Source organism: Carlito syrichta, unplaced genomic scaffold, assembly GCF_000164805.1.
Source record: "Carlito syrichta isolate Samal-C Ts95f unplaced genomic scaffold, Tarsius_syrichta-2.0.1 Scaffold315198, whole genome shotgun sequence".
In the NCBI taxonomy this organism is placed as follows: Eukaryota; Metazoa; Chordata; class Mammalia; order Primates; family Tarsiidae; genus Carlito; species Carlito syrichta.
Window position 1 is genome coordinate 436351 of NW_007259294.1, and position 26252 is coordinate 462602.

Sequence of the window (26252 nt, forward strand, 5' to 3'; positions counted from 1 at the left end):
ACTCACCCCAGCCTCCCAAAGGCGCGGGATTACAGGCTGAGCCACCGAGCCCGGCTTGGCCTGGTCTTTTAAAGGTGCCCCATTAAACTAGAGGAAAGACAAGATAAAGACATGCTGCTGTGACTGCTTATGCTAGAAAAATATACAGTGATTTCACCTGGGTAGTTACTAAGTACCCCAACAAATTAGGCATAAATTCTTAGCCATTCTCCCATAGACACTGAGGCTTATCTATACATATATCACAATATATGATACAAGGATGGGCAGCTTCACCAGTGTAATGGCTAGAGTCCTTACTAATCTAACCCACTGAATAGGTTAAATTTCCCTGGAATAAAGGACAATTATACACCAGATAGACAGATACTCTATAAGGCTTATTTTCTCACTAATATTCTCTCACTCAGGGAAGGAACTGACCAATAAGTGAATTATATGCAAATACATAAATTGGCCTGTTCATGTTAGTGCCATGAGGAAAAGGACAACATAGTCCTCTGTGCTGAAACTATTAGGACTGTAAAGGTAGGAGGCTTCTCTATTTCCTTTAGTAACCTATTTATGATAGATGATGAACAGCTGGAATTTACTTATTTATTTGTGACAGAAAGATGGAATCATATTGTGGGAACAAACTAACTCATTCTTCCTAGGGATCGAGTCCAGAAATCGCTGTTGTATGATTCGACAAGCACAGTCCTCCCTTCAGAGCGGGCATTCGTCCACTCATATGGCTTTGATGCTCACTCACACATGATAACTTTGCTTAAAGTCATTCCAACATGGAACTATCACTAAAAGCTAAAGACTTAGAACCTTTCACCTTTTATTTTTCTCTCCCTAATCTATCTTCCTTAGAGAGGAAGCTGGTGTAGCAGAAAAAGCAGTCACATTCGTATTATAAAACCTGAGTTAGAATTTCACTTTTGTCACTTATAAATGATGTGGCATTAGGAGGTCCCTCAGCCACTCTGAGCTTCCTCTTTAACACACAGGAGGATAGTATCGCTTTCATGATGCCATGTGGAAATTAGGTGAAATGACATAAATGAAAGGGCTTAGCCTGTAGTAGGGGGCTCACCTCTATGCTGACACTCCTCCCATCTCTTCTGTTTCTGCCCTCACTGAGTCCTGGTACCACACCTTCAACTGTTGACTTGACACGTCCACTCAACTCTCTCACTAGCATCTCAGACTGGCAAATCTCAGACTGGACTTATGGTCTCCACTCTCAAACCTGTGACTCCTCTGGACTTCCCTGACTTTGCCCATGACAGTAAAAGTACTGGCAATTCCTGGTGTTCATCCTTTCTTCTCCATTCTTATCACTACCACTTTCATTTGGGCTCACCTTGTCTCTGCACACCAGACACATCAAGCACAAGAGCCTTTCGGGTAGCCTCGATGTCTTAGTGAAGCTCTGTCTCTCCCTATCCATCCTGCTTGTGGTTTGCAAATTAAACTTTCCCCAACCAGATCTGTCACTTCAAACCCTGAACAAAAATGTTCAAACACTTTTTTGCCCTGCAGCATGGTATTTATGATTGAAGACGAGCAAACTCCACTGGGTGGAGATAACATGGGGCCCACACAGCCTGTGTACGCAGTGCTGAGCAATTTCAGAGTATTGCACATAAAAGAAGCACTCTTGGGATAAATATATCATAAAACAATGCATTTTTAAAAGCAGCCACTGAGAACTGAAAAGCAAATTGCTGTATATAATATTTAATAACATAATCTAAATCTGCCACAAACACCCTCCCAATTGTATTAAACTGTAACAATTCATTGATACTAAACAAGTTTAGGTGTTGTATATTAAAATCATATAACAAATGGTTAAGTCCTTAGCATTTATATCTAATGGCAAATCTGGTCAGTCTCAGATGTGTTCTTACCATTTTGTTCATCCAATTCATTCCCAATTTCCTGGCCCATTTGCTTTTGGCGACTTATGATAGAAGAAAGGGCATCGAGGCCTGCATCCTGTTCTGAAAGAAAAAAAAGCACAATGAACTAACTAAAAACCAAAGGAAAACAATTTGAAGTTCATAAGAATACCCAGGAATTTTACACAATTCAATATATGACAAAAGTAACATTTTTAAATCAGTCAAGAAAGGAGAGATAAAGCAGTTAACCTTATTGGAACAAAAATTTAAAACCTACTCTTGCACCTTTTAGTAAAATGAGAAAAATTGAGATTATAAATATGAAGATAAAATAACATAAGATTTGGCTATAAAAACAATTAACTTTCTGATACTTGACATATAAAGAGCATGTACAAAACAATTAAGACTTAGTATTTTTAAAACAGGCAGAAGTTATAAATAGATTTACAAAAGAATTTTAAAAAGGAAAATACAAGTTCTGACATCACTACTAAGTTCTAAAATACAAATAAAAAACAATGAGATTATTATTGGCATATCAGATTTGTAGGGATTAAAAGGAATGACAATATCAAGATGTTCCCAAGTACTACATAATAGGAGTACATAATAGGAGTACATCCCTAGATGTTCCCAAGTACGACATAATAGGAGAATCAGTTCAATCTACTAATCAAAATCTTTCAAGTGCAGATTGCACCCACTATTTTATCTACCAATTCTAAGTCTAGGCATGTATGCAAGAAAACAGTCAGACAGCATGCAATGGTATATAAACAAGGATATTCCCTGAAACATTTGCTTTTTGTGCTGGGTAACAATTTATTGCATCTCAGCTCCAAATTTACCCCTTTTGGCTGCTCTATGAAAATGGACCTGGACCCCTTGAAAATCTTTTCCTTTGCCAAGGTTTCTGCTTCCTGGCTTCACTCTGCTCTCTTGACAGGCTCCTTCAGTGCTTATCGCTTTTCCAGTGTCCAGCTACTTCAGTGCATGGTGGCCAGTAGCACCCTGAGGCAGCAACTTCTCCCAGTTTCATGAGTGTGCCTCCACTGAGCTACTTCCTCATGAACAGTTTTCCCTAGCACCCTCTAGAGCAGATCTCTATCAAGTCCTGCCAGCATAGCACCAGTGTGACTTCTCTGAAATCCAGAGAACCTCAGCTGAGCCCTCGGCCCTGAGGCATGGGCTTTTTGGACACTCTATCTCAGCTTGAGAGTTAGTGACTGCAGCTTATGCCTACCATTTCCGTATCCCTTAGAGTTCTCTTAACTTACTAGCCATTCTCTTATTACTCTAATCCCTGTTATAGTTAATAATGCTTCATACTATACTTTCTCTGTCAAATTTCTCTCTTCTGATTGGACCCAGAGTGATATACTTATAGTAGTGAAAAATTGGAACATTGCTCATGTATGTTTTGATACTGAAAGAAGTTCATGGTAAGTTCTTAAGTTAAAAAGCAGCATACAAAGCAATATATAGAAATGGCATTTTTGTTTTAAAAATGAAAATGTATATACTTTGAAATTGCTTGAAAATTTAAAGAAGAAATTTAAATTTAATTTTTTTTTTTGAGTTGGGGTCTCACTCTGCTGCTCAGACTGCAGTACAGTGGCACAATCACAGTTTTCCACAGCCTCAATCTCCTGGGTTCAGGTGATCCTTCCACCTCAGACTCCTGAGTAGCTAGGACTATAAGCCCATGTCCCCACATCCAATTAATTTTTTTTGTAGAGATGAAGTTTCACCATGTTGCCTAGGATGGTCTCAAACTCCTGGGCTCAACCAATGCTCCTGCCTCAGTGTCCCATATTCCATGCTGGAATTACAGTCATAAGCAATCGCGCCTGGCTGAATTTCTTTTAATAGTGAGTTAAAGTTACTCAGGATTCTTTAAAATTTAACTTTTTTTTTTTTTAACTAGGCAGTCTCAGTCATTTTTGTAAGAATTTTAGGCCGGGCTAAGTGACTCAGTCTGTAATCCCAGCACTTTGGGAGACTGACGTAAGTGGATTGTCTGAGCCTGTAGGTTCGAGACCAACCTGGGAAGCTTGGCGAGATCTCGTCTCTACAAAAAAGAAAAAATTAGCCAGATGTAGTAGCATACACCTGTAGTTCTGGCAACTTGGAAGGCTGAGGTGGAAGGATCACCGGAGCCTAGTAGGTTGATGCTGGGGTGGCCGTGAGCGTACCACTGCACTCCAGCCTGGGCGACAGAGTGAGACTCCAACTCAAAAAATAAAAAAATAAAAAAGAACTTTTCTTCTACTTTGAGGTATACTGGGTAGAACACTCTGAAGCTGAGTGTAATGACTGTCTAAGCAACATGCCACATGAAGGTAAATTATGCTAGTTGCAGCTTCATTGTTAATAGGGTTTGTTAATGACTATTTCACATAAAGGCATATCTATGAAAGCAGAAATCGCAAAGGTCTTACTAAAGGTCATATTAACATTTACTTATATTTTTTCAAAGTCTTTTTATGGAATTAAATCATTACACTTAGCTCTTTAATTCATCTGGAATTTATTTAAACTAACATTGTAAGGTAAAGACCCCTTAGTGACACTTTTTGACACCATGCGCTTTTTTAAACTATACAAACGACCTGCTATCTCTAGGGATTATTCCAAGGGACCATTTTATAGTAAAATCACTTTATAATGAGGTTCTTTTGGTCTTCAATAACAACCTCTTGGATGGTCTCCAAGGTAAATCTATCATCAACCTAGTGCTGCTATAAGATGACTGATGTTAGAGTAAAACTCTAAATGCATCTGAAAAATAATCTATATATAGGACTGAGGGTCAAGTGCCAATGTGGATTAAAAGGTAAAACAATTTAAAGAGAGGAATTGAGATTACTCTAGGGTTTTCAATTAGGAAAAGAGTCATTAAACTCCTGAAGTTCTAGTAGAAACATAGATTATGAATGAAAAATACCTACCTTACAGTCTTTTCTCTCAAACTTGACTCAAATCTGACCCAATGACCTGAAGATCATCTCTCTAATGCACAACAGAGAGCTAAAAATTCTACTTCATTTAAATAACTTTGATAAGACCATAGCACCTCCCTATATATGTTTAAGTGCTGTAATAAATTTTTATTCCATAATCCAAAGACACAGAAGATCCAGATAATTGAGATGCTATGCAGGCAATAATAATAACATCAATAAGCTGGGCTTCTCCAAGTCTTAAAGCTGCATTTCTAAAGGGAGGTGGTCTAGCCATCTAATAGACAACGATCTAATAAAATGATTTTACCCACAAAAATATAAACGATGAAGACCATGCACAGATGTGGTGGTTATGCCTGTAGTCCCAGCTACTCAGGAGAATCATCTGAGTCCAGTAGTTCAAGTCTAGCCTGGGCAACATAGCAAGACCTTAGTCTCAAAAAAAAAAAAAAAAAAAAAAGAATCATGCATTGACAGTTTTCACAAAAAAGGCATTAAAAAAGGCAAAAGAGGCCCAGCTCAGCTCTCTACAATAAATGAAAATTAGCTGTACGTGGAAGCGCACGCCCATAGTTCTGGCTACTTGGAAGGCTGAGGCAGAATGATCGCTGGAGCCCAGCAGGTTGATGCTGAGGTGGCCATGAGCGTGACACTGCACTCCAGCCTGGGCGACAGAGTGAGACTCCAACTCAAAAAAAGAAAGAAAAAAGAAAATTAATAGAATGATGCAGACAGTCCATTACCAGCAAAACTATTATGATGTCACAATGATAGTTAAGTGCTAAAATCTGCTCTACTCTATCACATAGATCAAGTCATTATGATGTCACACTAGGATATTTACAAAAGACCACATTCTAGTCTTCTATTTTACAATGTTGTGAATTTTTAAAAATGGATGATCATTGTTGTAGATAGAATTTGAGATGGCAGAGTAGCCTGGATTATCCAGATGGACCAGTGTAATCTCACAAGTCCTGAAAAGCAGAGAATCTTTCCTTTGCTGTCAGAGGGAGATATGAAGAAAGGTCAGAGAGAGACAGCTTGCTGGCTTTAAAGATGGCAGAAGAGGACCATAAGCCAGGGGATGTGGGTGGCCTCTAGCACCTGGAAAAGGCCAGGGAATGAATTCTTCCCTAGAACCTCCAGGAAGGAATCTAGCCCTGCCAACAACTTGGCCTGAGCCCAATGAGCCCTGCATTGAACTTCTGACCTACAGAATTGTAAGAAATAAATGTGTTTTCAGTAACCAAGTTTGTGCTAATCTGGTATAGCAGAAATAGAAAATTTATCTTTTTGGAACAATCAGGTATTTGGATACTTCTATCTTTAGACATTCAGAAATGCAAGATCTAGAGAGTGGGAAACTACAGGGAAAATGACCCGTTTCCTCAATGAATAATTTGCAAAGCGTTGGAAAAGGACCCCACATATTAAAGAAACTTAAGGGACAACATATCAGTCAGTTGCAATATGTGGACTATATTCAGATCCTGAATTGAACTATCTAAAAGAAAACATCACAGGATAATCAGGGAAATGTGAACACAAACTGGATATTTGATTATATTACGGAATTAAGTTAATTTTTAGGAGTGATAATGGCATGTGGCTATAGTTTGTTTTTTTTTTAAATAGGACTTATCATTTACAAACATATTTTGGAGATATATTCTGACATATTCACTGATGAAATAATATGATACCTGGGATTTGCTTCTAAAATAATCCAGGGAATGGATCGGATAGATAGATAGATGAAAATACAGGTGAGACCAGATTGGCTATGAATTGACAAATGCTGAGGAAGAAGAATGGGTAAAATGGAGTCATCTGATTCACTCTACTTTTTTTTGTGTATGTGTGATAAGGTCTCACTATGTCTTCCAGGCTGGAGAGCATTGGCATGTTTTTGGCTCACTGCAGCCTCAACCTCCTGGGCTCAAGTGATCCTCCCACCTCAACTTCCCAAAGTGCTGGGATCACAGGCATGTGTCATTATGCCCAGCCTCTCTCTACTTTTATATGCTTGAAATTTTCTACAGCAAAAAGTTATCAACATTTTAACAAGTAATTATAAAACAGAGGGACGTTTCTAAGAGTCATAACCATAGTCCTCTTACTGAGCACAAGACAAGGACCCCAAAGGCTAAGACTGTGTTCTTTTCCTATGACTCTGGCCCAAAACTGAGTCTAGCTGGTAACACAGAGTACCAACATGTTTTAATTCAAGGACTTAAACATGTAGTACTTGTTTAAATCATTGAATGGCCACAGAGGAACCCCTAAGTTTAAAGAAGAAAGAAATATAGCCTCTGCTAGACAGAAAGTCTTCTGGTCAACACTAGAAAGCTTTCTAAGTTTATGAGGTTTAAAAAAAAGGAGTTGCTGTTGTGCTGTTCACTGCCCAGAGAAGCAATGGAACTTACCACATTTAATATACAGAGGAGTTCTCCCTGGATAAAAGGAAGTGGATCAAATGAGGAAAAGAGTAGTTGAAGCTAGATAAAGAAGTTAATCACTACATTAAGAACATCCTTAGAGCAAGTTCTAAGAATAGATGTTTTAATTTTAAGATTTTAGGAAAGGAAGTCTTCTAGTCTAGGGGACAGCTACAAGAAAGAGTATCTTTGACTAAGTTTCAAAGATTAGCTATTAAGATTTCTCCGTGTAAAGTGGAGTCTGCCTAGCCACCTTCCCCACCCCCATTTCACATGAAAATATTTAGAAACCAAAGAACACAAATCTAAAACTAATGTACAATTTCCTGCTAAAATCTAGAAATATTCTAGAACAACTGTAGAATAATGGTAAGACTAGATGAAGCTAATTAAGAATCCCCATCAACAGAGAGCTCCTGGGTAAAGTTAGAATGATATTTCACGCTTCTCCAAGGTCTGCTATCCAACTCAGTGGCAAAGGTCTATGCTAGTCAAAAAGTTACCTTCCTTTGTTTTAGCTCAGGGATTTTTGAGTCAGTCAAGTCACTGTCATCACCCAACTCATATTCTGCTTAATGCCCCTTTATGCCTCAAATCACAGCTTAAGGAGCACAGAAGAAGCCAAGCTTGGTTAATTGGTTGTGATAAGGCTTCCTTCTAGGTTAGGCAAGGAAGGCATTCTTTGCTCTCAAGTCTATGTTCTACCAATAAACTGTTATTTTAGGACAATTTTCAAAGTGTTTTTTAAGGGTCGACTAAAGTACAGAAAGGCTAAAGAATTCCATGGGCAAAAAGAAGTTAGAAATGACCTTTCATGGTTCTTTATTTTTATTTAGTACAGGATCTGGCAACAAAGCAAAGCCATAGCAACCTCAGCATGTCATCAAGATTCTTGAGGAAGATAAAAGGCTAATAAGGAGTTTGTGTAAAGATTACTTCCATGTTCGTGTTTATCCTTGAAAAACAGCTTACTAGCAAAGAGGAAAACAGCATTTCAAAACATAAAAGTAAGAGTAGGGAAGAAAACTGACGTGCAACATGCACTGCTACTCCCTCCAAGCCCCACCCAAATCCCACAGGCCAGTAAGCTTTCAAAGACGGAGAATCTCAAGAAGGATGCTCTCTGTTTTGCAGACTCAATGACAAACACTTTCCTGGGCATCCTCTTGGACACAGCCTACTGCAATCCCTGAATGCAGTTGCCTTCTCAGTGACAGGGATACCTTCTCTGACTAAAAACAGCATCTCTTAGCAAAAAGCAATAATGTCAGAACGTACATTAGTATGCTATAAGTAGTTATAAGGCACTCCTTTCAGGAACTATGAATCTTGAAGAATAAAGTGTTGCAAATGAATGGTTGTGCTATGTGTAAAGCTCTGTTGCTTTTGTTTCACTTTCCTTCAAACATGGTAATGGGTGAAGTGTGCAAAACTGAAGATATAAAAGGGTCACCGTGTTTCATTTACTAGATAATTTCACTGTGAAAAGGGAGTTCCAAATAGAATTAGACTTCTGCTCCTGGCTAAGTTGGGCTGACAGGCACCAAATTTTCTTCTGGCCTTAAACAACTAGAAAAACAAAACAACACAAAACAGGCTAAATATATAAAACAATAGTTTCAAGACACGGACGACAGGAAATGAAGAGTAGTGATTCCTAGTAGATGGGAATCAAATGAGATGAGCTCTAATCTGCCCAGATTACTGCCTCACAAGAGTGGGGATAAGGCAACTGGGGTGGAGTCCAGCAGTTTCCTTAAGTTGAGAAAAGTTCAAATAGATCAAGGTGGTTATAGTATATGGAGTACAGTACCAGAGAGGAGAAACCCACACAGAGCGAATCTGCACAAGGTCTACTTTGAGTCTTGAGCTGAGAGTTGTTCAGAGCTCACATGGGAGGAAACTGCCCAAGGCTGGGAAAAAGAATCACTCCAAAGGCTAGAGGGAATGATTCTCTGAGTTCAAACTGGGTCTGGCATAGTTCCTGTTCCTATCAACCAGGAATCAGATAGGGAAGTCAGGATGGTTTTGGCTCAGTAATGGGATAAATTACCGCTAGACTGGGGTCAGCAAACATTTTCTGGAAAGGGCATACAGCAAATAGTAAATATATTAGGATTTGTGGTTCATACATTCTTTAGAACAATGACGCAACTTTGCCAATATAGCAGAAAAGCATCCATAGATAATAATCAAGTAAATGAACATGGCTGTGTTTTCATAAAAACTATTTATGAATGCTAAACTTTGAACTTCATATAATTTTTGCAAGTATTTTTCTTTTTATTATATTTCAACCAATTAAAGATAGAGGCCAGGCACAGTGCCTTACACCTCCCACCAGCATTTTGGGAAGCAGAGATTGGAAGATCGTTTGCGCCCAGGAGGTCAAGACCAGTCTTAGCAACACAGTAAGACCTCATCTCTACAAAGAGTCAAAAAAAGTAGCTGGACATGATGGCAAGTACCTGTATCCCAGCTACTCAGGAGGCTGGCAGAGAAGGATTACTTGAGCCCAGGAGTTCAAAGCTATGCTGAGCCAAGATTGTGCTACTGAACTCCAGTCTGGGTGACAGGGTAAGACCTTGACTCAAAAAAAACCAAACAAACAAACAAAAAAAAACCCCCAACTATTTTTAACTTACAGACCATATAAAAACAAGTGATGGGCTAAATGTGGCCCATGGGTCATGATTTGCTGACCCCTGCTCTAAAATAAACACCTCATTAGTCTGTCTTCCAAAGTGAGATCCAAATAACAACTGCATCCACAGCAACTCACAAGAATATTTCCAGAAATACAGAAATATTCAGTAGTGAACAATAAAAAATTCACAATAACTGGCATCCAAATGAATGTTCACCCTACTAAGATCAAAAACAAGGCAAGGATATCTGCTCTCACCATTTATATTTAGCACTGTACTGGAGATTGTAGCAAATGCAGTAACACAAGAAAAATAAATAAAAGGCATCCAGATTGAAATGAAGACATTTTTTCCCCCACAGAGGACATGCTAATTTGTATAGAAAATCCTACAGGCTTGACAAATAAGTTATTAGAACAGCTTAATGAGTTTAGGTTGTATGATCCAAGATCAATACACAAAAATCAATTGTATTTGTATATACTAGTAACAATCAGAAATGGAAACTGTTAAAATATCATTTATAATACAATAAAATATTAAATTCCTAGGGATAAATCTGATAAAAGATGTACAGGACACATATATAGTGAAAACTAAAAAGTACTGCTGAGAAAATTTAAAGAACTGAATAAATAGAGAGATTGACCATATTAATGGAATTCTAATACTGTTAAGATGTCAATTCTCCCCCAAATTAATCTAAAAATACAACATAATCCCAATAAAAATTTCAGGGGCCTTTCTGGTAGAAACTGAAAGCAGATTCTTACAAAAATCATATGGAAATGAAAGGACCTAGAATATCCAATAAAATTATTAAAAAGAACAAAGCTGATGACTTATACTATCTGGCTTAAAGACCTGTCATAAAGTGCACAGATCAACACAGTATGGCACTGGTGTGAAGATAAACAAATAAACCAATGGAAACAAGCAGGGTCCAGAAATAGGCCCACCTATATATGGTCAACTAATTTTTCAGAGATAAAGAAATTCTGTAGGGAAAGAAAATTCTTTTTAAGAATGGTGCTAGCTGGGCTTGGTGGCTCGGCCTGTAATCCCAACATTTTGGGAGGCAGAGGTGAGTGGATTGCCTGAGGTCACGGGTTCAAGACCAGCCCGGGCAACTTGGTGAGACCTCGTCTCTACAATAAATAAAAAAATTAGCCAGGCGTGGTAGTATGTGCCTGTAGTTCCAGCTACTTGGAAGGCTGAGGTGGAAAGATGGCCTGAGCCCAGCAGGTCGACGCTGGGATGGTTGTGAGTGTGCTACTCACAGCACTACAGCCTGGGCGACAGAGCGAGATTCCAACTCAAAAAAGAAAAAGAATGGTGCTAGACCAAAGAGACATTCATATGTCAAAAAACCCCTCAAATTTCTATCCATTCTTCACTATATAAAAAAATTAACTCAAAGTAGAACATATACCTAATGTAAAATCTTAAACTATATGATTTCTTGAAAAAAACAAAGCAGAAAATATTATTTTAAATGCATTTTATTTTTTATTTATTTAAGTTTTTTGAGTTGGAGTCTTATTCTGTCACCCAAGCTGGAGTGCAGTGGCACATTCACAGCTACCACAGCCTCAACCTGCTGAGCTCATGCCATCTTTCCACCTCAGCTTTTCAAGTAGCTAGAACTACAGGCATATGCCACCATTCCCAGTTAATTTTTTTTGATTTATTGTAGAAATGAAGTCTCGCCAAATTGCCCAAGCTGGTCTCGAACACATGGGCTCACACAATCCTCTTGCCTTGGCCACCTAAAGTGCTGGGATTACAGGCATGAGCCACTGTGCCTGGCTAAAGCAGCAAATCTTATGGCTTTAGTTTAGTCAATGATTTCTTAAATATAAGCAAACCACAAGCTATAAAAGAAAAAACTGATTAATTGGACTTTATCAAAATTAAGAACTCTTTGAAAGAGAATGAAGATAGAGAAAATATTTGTAAAACAATGTCTGACAAGTGAAATATGAAAGGATATATAAAAAAATCTTACAACTTAATAAAAAATCCTATTAAAAATGAGTAAATAATATTAATAGACACTTCACTAAAGAAAATATACAGATGGCAAATAAGTACATGCAAAGACTCATTAGTTATTAAATAAATACATACTCATAAAACTACGATGAAATATACATCTATTAGAAAGGCTAAAATGAAAAAAACTGACTCTCCGAAGTTTTGGTGAGAATGTGAAACAGCTTGATGATCACCTATATGCTTCTGGTAGGGATGTAGAATAATACAATCACTAATGAAACTACTCTGGCAGTTTCTTTTAAAAGTTAAACAGGCCAGACTCAGTGGCTCAGCCTGTAATCCCAGTACTTTGGGAGGCCGAAGCGAGTGAACTGCTTGAGCCTGCACATTCGAGACCAGCCTGGGCAACTTGGCGAGACCTCATCTCTACAATAAGTCAAAAATTAGCCAGGCATGGTAGCATGCGCCTGTGGTTCCGGTTACTAGGAAGGCTGAAGTAGAAGGATCACCAGAGCCCAACAGATCAACACTGGGGTGGCCGTGAGTATGCCACTGCACTCCAGCCTGGGTGACAGAATGTGAGACTCAAAAAAAAAGGCTAAACATATGCTTCCAACAAGTCATTGGCAAGAAACCAAATAATCCTATTAAAAATTGATCAAAGAACCTGAACAGATATTTCTCAAAAAAAAGACAAAAGGCAAGCAAGCATATGAAAACATGGTCAACATCACTAATCATCAGGGAAGTGAAAATTAAAACCACAATGAAATATCACCTCATACCTGCTAGAATGGCTGTTTATCAATAAGAAAAAAGATAACAAGTATTGGCAAGAAAATGGAGAAAAGGTAAACTTTGCACATTGTTGGGAGGGAATGTAAATTAATGCAGCCATTATGGAAAACAGTACAGAGGTTTCTCAAAAAATTAAGAACTACCATATGATCTAGCAATGCTACTACTTACTAGTGGATATGTATCCAAAGGAAAATTAAAACAGTATCTTGAAGAAACATCTACACTCCCATGTTTACTGCAGCTTTATCTCCAAAGGCTGAGCTATGAAATCAACCTAAGTATCCAACAACAGATGAATGGATAAAGAAAATGTGCTGTATATACACATAATGGAATATTATTCAGACTTTAAAAAGAAGGAAATCCTATTATTTGCAACAACATGGATGAACTTGGAGTATGGTAAGTTAAATAAGCCAGGCACAGAAAGACAAATAGCACATGATCTCACTTACATAAAAAAGTTTTTTTATATGTAAGTGAGATCATGTGCTATTTCATAGAACATGGAGGTTAGGTAGTGGAGAGGAATTGAAGAGACAATGGTCAAAGGATACAAAATTTCAGTTAGACAGAAAGAATAAGTTCACGAGACCTATTGTATAACATGGTGACTAAAGTACTTGAAAATTGCTAAAAGATTAGATTTTAAATGTTCTCACCACAAATATGTATATGAAGTAATAAATACGTTAATTTACCCATTCCAAAATGTAAATACATATATTTCAAAAAAACATGTTGCACATGACAAATATAATTTTTATTTGCCAATTAAAATTTTTCAAAAAGTTAAACATATACCTACTAAATGACTCAGTCACTCCACCTGTAGGTATTTGCCTAAGAAAAAATCAGAATTATATCCATATAAAGAATAATATATGAATGCTCATAGCAGCTTTATTTTTAACAGCCAAAAAATCCAAATATTCATCAACACTTGAATGGATACACAGATTGTGGCAAATTCATACAATGGAATACTATTCCACAATATGAGAGAGTAAAATACTGATACATACAACAACATAGATGAATCTTAAAATAATTATGTTTAGAGAAAAAGTCTAGACTCTTCTCAAAAAAGAATATATACTATATGGTTCTTTTTATAGAAATTATGAAAACTAATTTATAACGACAGAAAGCAGATCAGCAGTTGTCTAGGAATCAGGGGAGGAACAAGAGAAAAAACAAAGAGGCATGAAGAAAACTTTTGGAAGTAACGATTATGCTCATTGATTTTATTGTAGTGATGGTTTTACAGGTGCATATATATGTCAGCTTACTGAATCAAACGCTAGAAATATGTGCTATTTATAATAATGTCAACTATATCTCAATAAAGCTGTTTTTTAAAAGCATAATTAGAACAATATATCTATACATAATGGCACAAAAAATGTCCATGATAAACACTAAGAAAAAAGGATATGAAATGATATATCTCTAGAAAGATAACTATATGTTCCATAACTCCATTTACATAAAATGAACATTTTTATACTGAATATATGTATATACACATTTACCAAAAGAAAATACATATTAATCCATTAATCCATTTACAGTCTGAGATTGAAGAATATGTAGGACTCTTATCTTACATATCTCTATATTGTTTGAACTTTGTGTAAAAATCATGCATTGCTTCCAAAATTTGAAAAGTAGAAGTTAAAAAAAAAAATTAGCAAGACAAGATGAATTTGAAGGTAAAAGCCAAACTGACTTATTTTATAGGAAAAAAAAAAAAGATGAAGTCTGGTGTGCAGAGACTAATTTCCAGTTGTGGAACAAAGCAAAAGGCACATGCATCAAATTCACGTGGACTTAGACCTGCTGTCTCTGCTCTTGCCCAGTGGAAAATCACTACTTCTATGAGCGATTGAGACGGCAGGCAGAAATGGTCTATTCCTCAAATATCCTGGGGCACAAATGCCAAGAGCTTTAAAAGATCAACAGTTATTACTCCAATTTTCAATGGAAATAAGGAACACTACAGTAAAAATCTGGAAGGTTTCTGACTCTATACTCCTTGGGGTATTCAGTACCTTGGATAATTTTCTGCTGCTGTTGTCGGATTTCATCAAAACCCAAGCCTCTGGTCTCCTCTGGCTCTTCAAAGAGCCAAGGGTTAGGTGCTCCTCGCTTAGCCTCTCCACTCATCAGGCTGGACCTATGAACAATATTAAATGCGTTACATATCTCAACAAATACAGCTTGGCTACAAATTACTCCCATAAGTGCAGAGATGGCCAGCCTTGTATGCTTTGAAAATTCGATGTGACCACGATTTATTGCATCCTTAGTTTATGCCAAGAACTGTATTTAGTGCTGGAAGAGATACGAAGATGAATAAGGTACAAGTATGGTCCTCAGAGAACTACAGCCTGTTAATGAGATGATGGGAGAACCTGATACTCATATTAATCCTCCAAGATACATTTGAGTCGATAATCCTGCAGGAGGTTGGAAAATGAGGTTCTTAATTTCAAAAACACAAGGCAGAATGGAAGTGGCCTTTCTACTAGGACACAGTTTGCTGCATGGGCTATGTGATAACCAAAGGTTCAAATATTATTTTGTGAACAGATACAATGTTGCAACTACAACAGGGAAAACAAATGAACATATAACTTCACATTAAAGGGTACTTGGTGGCTCACAGACAGAAATACATACAGGGTTCCAAAGTCAATTTTATGAATATAATGCAGCATTCACAACATAATAAAATAATTATCAATTTTAACTTTTGTTCCCTCTAATAACCCACAAACCCCTCCTGCAATAGACCAATTGATCTTGCTGTCCAAGGAACAGGAAACATGTGATTTCTGCCTCAGACCCCATATTTATAGGATTCTCCTGATCTTGTGTATCTCCGCTCTTATCTCCATCTGTCCAATTCAATCCAAACTGTGAAGATCATCTTGTCCAAAACACCATCTCTGTCCACTTCAACACAGAGATGAACATTTACTTTAGATTCTCACTGGATTCATGAAAAATGGTGGGATAAAAGGTTGTTGGGATGTCAGCAAGATGGCAGACTAAAGACACATGGTCCTCATCCCACCTTCCCACATAAGGAAGGACTACGAATGAATAAACAGCTAAGATTTGAATAAACAGAGTGGAAGGGAGAGTACTGAAAAGAAGTGGGGAAGAAGAGAGGCACCTGTGGTGGCTGGAAGTCCAGAAGGACAATATGGAGGTACCAGCCTCTGCTGGCCCATATTTCCCACCCAGATGGGATCAGCCCAAAGGCAGGAGGGACTTCCCCTTGCAAGGAAAAGGTAAGCAGAAGATTCCTTCCAGCCCCCATTGACACTGCAGGCACCTATAAGGACCTACAGTCCTTTCTATAGGAGAATCCCTCCTATAGTCCTTAAGTCCTGAGCCCAGTTTGGAGAGCTACTGGAAATTCATGCAGTTGCACTGCCCCAGATAGGAGCACAAGGTGGGCACCCTCCACCCCCCACATACCTCCTGTGAAGCAAGCTGCTGCAGCAGGTGTCATCTTGAGACCAGACCCATCTCTAGAATGTGTTTTCCTCTAGAGGGCTAGTAGCCACTGCTCCTCTCCAGCACTGGGACTCTATCTTCATTCCACCAAGTCCACATGGGTGGCAAAACTTTACAACCCCAGACGCACAAAGCATAGGCCCAGAAAGGCTGAGACTCTGGTCCAGCCCAGCAGGAAATCTAACTCCTGAGGCCCACACTTTCAGCTAGAGAAACAGTCTAGCAGTCTCATCCAGGGAAAACCTACCCTTGAGCCAACCAAGCTAGTGAATGCCATCTCTCAAGTGGGAGAGGTCCCCTGGTAGCTGATATGCCTTCAGGCTGGCAGAGAAGCTATATAGCCATAACCAAGACCTAAGAAAGAGTCTTGTGGTACACTCACCATGAACATGCCCTTCGCTTGCCATCAGGGCCTGAGAAACAGCCCTGTGGACCACCCCCAAAAGAAACTCACCAAGGCCAGCTGAGCAATCTTTACACTTATGTCCCAGGCCTGAGAAGCAGCTCATCGGGTCTTCTAGCAGACATGCCCTCAGACTATTAAGCAGTCTCGTATGTGCCTCTCTATGCCTGAGAAACAGCCCTGTTGGCTGCCCCAGCAGATATGGCTCCCAGGACAGTCAAGTAGCAGTGTGCCCACATCCTGAGCCTGAGAAACAATCTCATAGGCCACTCACAGCAGGCCAAGGTGGCCAAGCAACCATGACCCAGCAAGAATAACATCCTTGTGGCCTGAACGCCAGCAAGTGAGACCCCAAGTTGGATGATCCAACATGGGTACCCACGCACCCCCGACCTGAGAAATAGTCCAGTGAGACAATCTCCAGCAAAACTGACACCACCACCACAAACTCTCTTAGTTGAGGCCATTGAGAAACTCACAAATATCATTAGCATAGATTACATCATTAGCTAAGAAAACTACAAAGACAGCACTACTGTTTCCACCTAGAACCAAAGTCAACATATCCCACTGAATCAATGTCCCAAGACCCATTAATACAAATAAGTCTTTTGTACAAAATCTACTCCATAAAATTAGAAGAGGCAACTGTTCCACCAGATAAGTAGACATCAATGCAGGGAAACATCAAACATGCAAAAGCAAGGAAACATAACACTTCCAAAGGAACACAATAATTCTTCTGTAATAGACCTCAATCATAAGGAAATATAAAAAAATGCCAGAAAAAAAGAACTCAAAGTAGTAATTTAAAGGAAAATGAGTGAGATACAAGAGAATATAGATAGACAATTTAACAAAATCAGAAAAACAATTCACGATTTGAATGCGAAAGTTATCATAAAAAAGAACCAAACAAGATATCCTAGAGTTGACAAATTCAATGAGTGAAATAAATAATACAATTGAGAGCTTTACCAACAGTGGACCAAGTAAAAGAAAGAATTTCTAAATTTGAAGACAGGTTCTTTTGAAATAACACAGGCAGACAAGGAAAAAAAAACAGAAAGAATAAAAAAGAATGAAGAAAGATGACAGAATTTATGGGGCACCATTAAACAAATAAATATTTACATTATGGGCATTCCAGAAGGAGAAGAAAAGGGCAAAGAGATAGAAAACACAGTCAGGCATGGTGGCTCATGCTTATAATTCCAGCACTTTGGAAGGCTAAGGTGGGAGGACTGAGGATTACTTAAACCCAGGAGTTCGAGATTAGCCTAGACCCTGTCTCTAAAAAAATATTGTCTCTAAATATTGTCTCAATTTAGAGACAATATTTTATTGTCTCTAAAAAAATAAAAAATAGCAAGACCTTGTCTCTAAAAAAATAAAAATAAAAAATTATCCAGGTGAGGTAGTATGTGCCTGTAGTCCAAATTACCCAGAAGACCGAAGCAGGAAGATCACTTGAGGCCAGGAACTTGAGGCTGCAGTTAGCCATGATCATGCCACTGAAATACAGCATGGGTGACATAGTAAGACTTGACTCAAAAAAAGAAAAGAAAAGATACTGAATGAAATAATAGCTAAAAATGTCCCAAGTCTTGGGAGTGAGATGAACATTCAGATCCAAGAAGCCAAAAGAACCTAAGATTTAACCCAAATATGTCCTCTCCAAGGCACATTAGAGTCAAACTGTCAAAAGGCAAAGATAAAGAAATAATTCTAAAAACAGCAAAAGAAAAGCATCAAGCCAGGCTCAGTGGCTTAGCCTGCAATCCCGCGCTTTGGGAGGCTGAGGTGAATGGATTGCCTAAGCCCGCGGGTTCAAGATCTGCCTGGGCAACTTGGCGAGACCTCATCTCTACAGTAAATCAAAAATTAGCTGGGTGTGCGCCTGTAATGCCAGCTACGTGGAAGGCTGAGGTGGAAGGATTGCCAGAGCCCAGCAGATCAAGGCTGCAGTGGCCGGGAGCGGCCACTGCACTCCAGTCTGGGTGACAGAGTGAGACTCCAACTCAAAAAAAAAAAAAAGAAAGAAAAGAAAAGCATCAAGTTTCTTATAAGGGAATTCCCAGACTAACAGTGGATTTCTCAGCAGAAAGCTTACAGGCCAGGAAAGAATGGGATAACATAATCAAAGTGTTGAAAGAAAGAAAGAAACTGTCAGCCAAGAATATTATACCCAGTAAACTGATCCTTCAGAAATAAAACCTCTTTACATACAAGCGAAAACTAAGGGAATTCATCACCACTGAACCAACCTTACAAAAAATGTACAAGGGAGTCTTAGCCTTCCAAGTAGCTGGAACTACAGTCATGCACTACCACACCCAGTTAATTTTTTTATTTATTGTAGAGATGGGGTTTCACCAAGTTGCCCGGGCTGGTCTCAAACCCATGGGCTCAGGCAATATGCTCACCTCAGCCTCCCAAAATACTGGGATTACAGACTTGAGCCACCGCACCTGGCTGGTCTCAGCTCTTCTAACAGTGGGTTTCATACTTTCACATGTTTTCATGCTGGTGGTTATGGTCTTTTTACTTCCAGATTTAAGACTCTCTTGAGGCCAGGCACAGTAGCTCCAGCTTGTAATCCCAGCATTTTGAGAGGCTGAAGTGAGGGAATTGCTTGAGCTCATGGGTTTGAGAATAGCCTGGGCAAGTTGGCAAGACCTCATCTCTACAATAAATAAGTAAATAAAAAATTAGCCAGGCATGGTAGCATGCACCTGTAGTTCCAGCTACTTGGAAGACTGAGGCAGAAGGCTCCCTTGAGTCAGCTGGTCAACACTGGGGTGACCCTGAGCACACCACTGTACTCCAGCCTGGGCGATGGAGTGAGACTCCAACTTAGAGAGAAAAAAAAGAGCTAAGACCAGAGTCAAGAAATCTTGCACTGACCTCTCCAACTTACAATGTAATGTAAATGATGTTTAACATTATCAGAAGGATTATTATGAAACAAAAATTATTAATTTTAACATATGCTCAAACAAAATTTAATAAATTGATAGAAAAATTATTGGCATCAAAAGTAAAATAGCAAACTGAACTAAAGTCAGTAAAAATAAAGAAATCTACATTTATTCACTTACTCATCCCAAGGAACTAGCAAGAACAAATCAAATCCAAAGTTAGAAGGAAATAAATTATAAAGCTCAGAGGGCAAATGAAATTGAGACCAAAAACACACAAAAGATCAGTAACAAAAAAGTTGTTTTCCTGAAACAACAAACAAAATTAACAAACCATTAGCTAGACTATTTTAAAAAGAGAGGAAACTCAAATATAATTGGAAATGAAAAAGGAGATATCACAACAGATACCATAAAAATACAGAAGATCATTAGAGGCTGCTATGAACAGCTATATGTCAGTAATTTCCAAAACCTAGAGGAAATGGAGAAACTCCTAGACACATATAAACTAACAAGACAGAACAAGAAGAAATTAAAAAAAAAAAAAAATCTAAATAGACATGTAAGAAGTAATGAAATTAAATCAGTAATAAAAAATCTCCGAACAAAGTCCAGGTCCAAATGGCTTTGACACTGAATTCTACCAAACCTTTAAATAACTAATACCAATTTTTCTTAACGTATTCCAAAAAAATGAAGCAGAGGGAATTCTTCCTTGCTCATTCTATTAGGCTAGAATAGCCCCGATACCAAAAGCAGACAAGACAACAACAACAGCAAAAAGAAAACTACAAGTCAATATCCCTGACAAACATAAACATAAAACTCAACAAAATACTAGCAAACCAAATTCAATAATACAGCAGAAAGATAATTTACCATGATCAAGTAGGATTTATCACAGGAATGCAAGGATGGTACAACATATACAAATCAACAAATGCAACAAATCACAACAACAACTAAGGACAAAAGCCACAGAATCATTACAATAGATGCTCCTCCAAAAAAAGTATTTGATAAAAGTCAATATCTCAATAAAAACTCTCAATAAATTAGGTAAAGAAGGAATATACCGCAATACAATACAGGCCATATATGACAAACCTGCTAGAATCATACTGAAAAGCTTTTCCTCTAAGAACTAAAACAAGAATGCCCACTCTCATTCAACATTGCATTCGATGTTCTAGCCAGAGTAATCAGGCAAAAGAAAGAAAAAAACAGCATCCAAACTAGAAAGGAAGAAGACAAATTGTCTCTGTTTACAGACATGATCGTATATATTGAAAAACCTAAAGACTCTACCAAAAAACTCTTAAAACTGATAAACAAGTTCAGTCAAGTCGCAGCATACAAAATCAACATACAAAAATCATTAGTGGCTGGGTGCAGTGGCTCACACCTATAATCCCAGCACTTTGGAAGGCCAAAGCAGAATTGCTTGAGCTCAGGAGTTCAAGATCAGTCTAGGCAACAAAGTGAGACTTTATCTTTAAAAAAATTATTATCTGGCATAGTGGTGCATACCTGTAGTCCCAGCTACTCAAGAGGCTGAGGTAGAATGATCACCTGAGTCCAGGAGGTCAAGGCAGCAGTGAGCCATGATCATGTCGCTGCCCTCCAGTCCAGGTGATAGGATGAGACCCCCAACTCAAAAAAAAATCAGTAACATTTCCATACATGGACAATAACTATTGAAAAAAGAAATCAAGAAGTTATTTCCACTTACAATAGCTACCAAAAAAGTAAAATATCTAAGAATAAATTTAACCAAGAGGTAAAAGACCTCTAGAAAGGATATTATAAAGCATTGATTAAAAAAAAATAAATGGAAGAGGATACAAACAAATGGAAAGACATCCCATGCTCATGAATTAGAAGATTGTTAAAACTGCTATTTAAAATAGCCACATTGGATCCTTTTGTAGTTCCTAAGCATGATGATTTGGTGTTCATGGGCATGTGTGAGATATGCCCCTTAAACCTTGTTACGATGTCAACACATTACCCATCTGTCATGGGAAGAAAAAAAGAAGAAAAGAAAAGAAAAAAAATTGACCATATGATAAAATAAGCATACTACCTACCCAAAGCAATCTATAGATTCAGTGAAATCTCTACCAAAATACCAAATGACATTGATCACAGAAATAAAATAAAATCTTAAAATGTGCATGAAACTATAAAAGGCCTTGAATAGCCAAAGTCATCCTGAGCAAAAAGAACAAAGCTGGAGGCATCACAGTACCAGACCTCAAAATATACTACAAAACAGCATAGGGCTAGCATAAAAACAAACACAAAGACCAATGGTACAGAATAAGAACCTGAAAGTTAATACATTACAGCCAACAGACTTTTGACAAAGGTGTCAAGAATACTTATTGGAGAAAAGACAGTCTCTCTGATAAATGGTGCTAGGAAACTGAATATTGATATGCAGGAGAAAGAAACTAGACTGCTACCTCTCACCTTATACAAAAATCAACACAAAATGAATCAAAGACCTAAATGTTAAACCTGAAACTAAAAAACTGCTAGACAAAAACATAAAGGAAACACTTCAGATGAAACTGCTAGGGGAGGGAGGGGCATACCTCATCAACAAGGGTACCTGCATAATCATCGTTTGTATACCTAACACTGAACTGTACCCCACATCTTTATAATTAAAAAAAAGCAGGGGCAACAAAAGTAAAAATAAACAAATGGGATTATATCAAACTAAAGAACTTCTATACAGAAAAAGAAACAATCAACAGAGTGAAAAGGCAGCATACAGAATGGGAGAAAATATCTGTAAACTATTCATCTAACAAAGAATCAATATCCAGAATATATAAAGAACTCAAATATCTCAACAGCACAAAAACAAGTAATCTGATTGAGAAGTAGGTAAATGAGCCAGGCATGGTGGTATACACCTAAGTCCCAGAAGGCTGAGGCAAAAGGATCACTTGAGCCCAGGACACTTGATCCAGGAGGCAGGAGGATCACTTGAGTCAGCCTGGACTACATAGTGAGACTCTGTCTCAAAAACAAAAAAATTAAAATTAAAAAAAGATATACATATAGACATATAAATGAATGAAAAATAGACATTTCTCAAAAGAAAACATACAAATGGCCTACAAGTATATTTTAAAAGCTCAACACCGCTAATCATAAAAAAAATGCAATCAAAACCACAATGAGGTATCATCTCATTCCAATTAGGATAGCTATTATCAAAAAGACAAAATAACAAATACTGGAGAGGATGTGGAGAAAAGGGAGCTCTTATAACTGGGAAACGAGTACAGTCACTATGGAGAATAGTATGAAGGTTCTGTTCCTTAAAAAACTATAAATCGAACTACTATATGATCCAGCAATCCCATGACTAGACATTTATCCAAAGGAAAGGAAATCATCTGCACCCCCATGTTTACGGGAGCACTATTCACAATAGCCCAAAATATGAAATCAACCTAGGGATCAAACAGATGAATAGATAAAGAAAGTGTCTAGCAGATGAATAGATAAAGAAAGTATGGTATATATACACAATGGAATACAATTCAGCCACAAAAAGAATGAAATTCTGTAATTCACAGCAACACGAATGGAACTGGAGGACAATAAAAGCCAGGAACAGAAAAGTAAACATTGCACTCATATGTAGAAACTAGCAAAAGCTGATTCCATAGAAATAAAAAGTAGAACAGAGGAAATGAGAGGTTGGGAAGGGTAGAGAATTACTGCTAAACAGGAGGAATAAATTCTAGTGTTCTAATTATCATAATACTATAAGAAAAAATTGGCAATAGCAGGAAACTGCGGGGGTAGGGGGGATGTGGGGTTGGCAGTAGTGGTAATCTACTTGGGGGGGGCACACCTCATCAACAAGGGTACCTGCATAATGAACATTTGTATACCTAACCCTGAATTGTAACCCACATCTCTAAAATAAAAAAATTAAAAAAAAAATTCTAGTGTTCTATACCACTGCAGAATGACAATAATGCACAGTTTCAAACAGCTAGGAATACCCTCCTAGCCAACAAATAAGAATAGCTAATACCCTAACAAAATAAATGATGTTTGACATGAATATGCTAATTACTCTGTCTTATCACTATACATTACATGCTTTGAAACATCACTATGTACCACATAAATATTCATAATTATTATACATAAACAAAAAAATTAAAATGACGACAATAACAGTAGCAATAACAATAGTAGTTTAATGGGTCAAGCATTTGCCATGGGCAGGCAGAGCTTCAGGTGACTTATATGTTCACTCATATCTCTGTTAGTTATAATTCCTCTAGCTCTGTTTGCACATCTCATATTGTCTAGAAATAACTGCTAACCTATTATTTAACCTTTTATATAGATAAGTCTCATATCCACTAGATAAAAAGGCAGGAACAGAAAGGGTGCTTCACTATATACACACTGTCCTACAATATGGCATGAATAGCTAACAGTATATCACCTACTAAAAATATACGAACAGTAATATCTGTCTCCAAGAGTTCTCAGGAGGATTAAGTAATGTTTATTCAAAAAACAGACTTATTATGTGGTAAGCATTGTTCTCATCAATGGTGATAAAGAATAAACAGAATATGAAAAACAGGCCAAAATCTCTGTCCTTACAAAGCACAGATTCTTGTTATCGGTGCTGTTTCCATTCTGGTGGGGGAAACAATATGTAAAATGTGCATAAAGTGCTAAATGTGCTACTTTGAAGATACTAATCATTCAATAAATGTTAACTATTATCATAATACCAATGATTGCATTGTTTACACAGGAGGTACTAAAAATTGTTTAAATAAAATGAATAAATCACAAAAAGCTATATTAATTTCATTTTTAGTTTAGTACTTTAAAACCTATGGAAGAATATAATACATATCAAGAAACAACCCCAGGCAAAACTGGAAGAAAATGTTTGATTTCTTAGACTAAGATTTTAAGCATAGAAGATAGTCTCTTTTAAGTGTACTAAGTAGCATGCTAATCAGACATGACTTTCTTCCACTGTATAAAAAAGGTAGGTGTGTTTCTCTGAAGCCTTACTTTATATGATTGATCCCAAGTACCCAAGGTGTCAAGATCTTGGGTTTATTCTCTATAATAATCATTCAAATACACCTAGCTTTGAAGACAGGGAAAGAATGCAATGGAAAAGAAAGAAGGAAGTTTATAATCAAAATATATCCCCTAACTCTTATATCATCTTCCATGTGCCAGCTTTTGGTCAAAACAAGAATTATAGTGAAATTCTAATAAATGGTTCCTTACAAAAACAAACACTAAAAACAAGTACATGGGTCAAGGGTATACAAAGTTACCTGGAAAGTGCATCAATGACCAGTTATGAGCATCCATTCAAGTAAGTATATTGCACCTGAGTTGGCTTTGCTTCTCTAAAATTAATTTTGGAATGTCGCACTGGTAGTTTTTATGACACCTGGCACATACTTTAAGAAACGAATACAGGCCAGGCTTAATATCTCAGCCTATATTCCCAGCACTTTGGGAGGCCGAGGTGAGTGGATTGCCTGAGCCTAGGTGTGACCAGCCTGGGCAACTTGATGAGACCCTGTCTCCACAATATATTAAAGTTAGCCGGGTGTGGTAGCACACGCCTATAGTTCTGGCCACTTGGAAGGCTGAGGCGGAAGGCTGAGGCAGAAGGATCACCTGAGCCCAGCAGGTCGATGACGCTGGGGTGGTTGTGTGTGTGCCACCGCACTCCAGCCCGGGCAACAGAGTGAGACTCTAACTCAAAAAAAAAAAAAAAAGAAAGAAAAAAGAAAGAAAGAATACTAAGCCAGGCACTGTGGCTCATGTCTGTAATCCCAGCACTTTTGGAGGCCAAGATGGGCGAATTGCTTGAGCCCAGGAGTTGGAGACCAGCCTGGGCAACATAATGAAACCTTGTCTCTACAAAAAAAATTTTTTAATTAGCTGAGCATTTAATTAGCTGACCTGTAGCCCCAGGTCCTTGGGATGCTGTGGCGGAAGGACTGCCTGAGCCCAGAGAGTCCTGGGCGACAGAGCCCCTGACTAAAAAGAAAAACAACAAAAAAGAATACTTTCCACAGTCTCAAAAATGACAAATCAGCACTATACCCATATATGTGTGTATGTGTGTGTGTAAATATACTTATAAATATATATTATATTTTAAGACATCTATCAAAGAATAAAAGGAATAACATGGGTGCAATTTAATATTCACATCAAACACACATACCCATCAGACACATAAGAAAGATTTCTTTTTTTTTTTTAATAATTAATCAGTATTTTTATTATAGTTTTGTGGGGTACAGTTAAGGGTTAGGTGTACAATTACGTTTCATTCAGACACCCTGTTGATAAGAGGTGTTTTCCCAGCCCCAGACAGATATTTGCTACTGTTAATCCCCTCCCCCTCCCCCCCATAGTTTCCCAGTACCGTCAGTCATTTTGTTATAGTATTACATTGGATGTTCAAGGTCCATTATATGAGTGAGAACATGTGATATTCTGATCTTTGTTTCTGTGTGAGGTCACTCAGTATTATAGACTCTAGTTCCATCCAGGTTGCTGCAAAATTCATGATTTTGTTCTTTTTTATGGCTGCGTAGT

General features: G+C 37.8%; 1 protein-coding gene across 1 annotated transcript in view; it reads right to left on the reverse strand.

The window, feature by feature from the left end:
* Positions 1-26252, reverse strand: part of STX8 (syntaxin 8) — a 285159-nt gene that overhangs the window by 209321 nt on the left and 49586 nt on the right. Inside the window, exons 5-6 of the mRNA XM_008072461.1 lie at positions 14810-14934; positions 1905-1997 (exon numbers count right to left, since the gene is read on the reverse strand). Of these exons, the coding sequence (XP_008070652.1) occupies positions 1905-1997; positions 14810-14934 (218 nt within the window). The remainder of the gene's footprint in view (positions 1-1904; positions 1998-14809; positions 14935-26252) is intronic.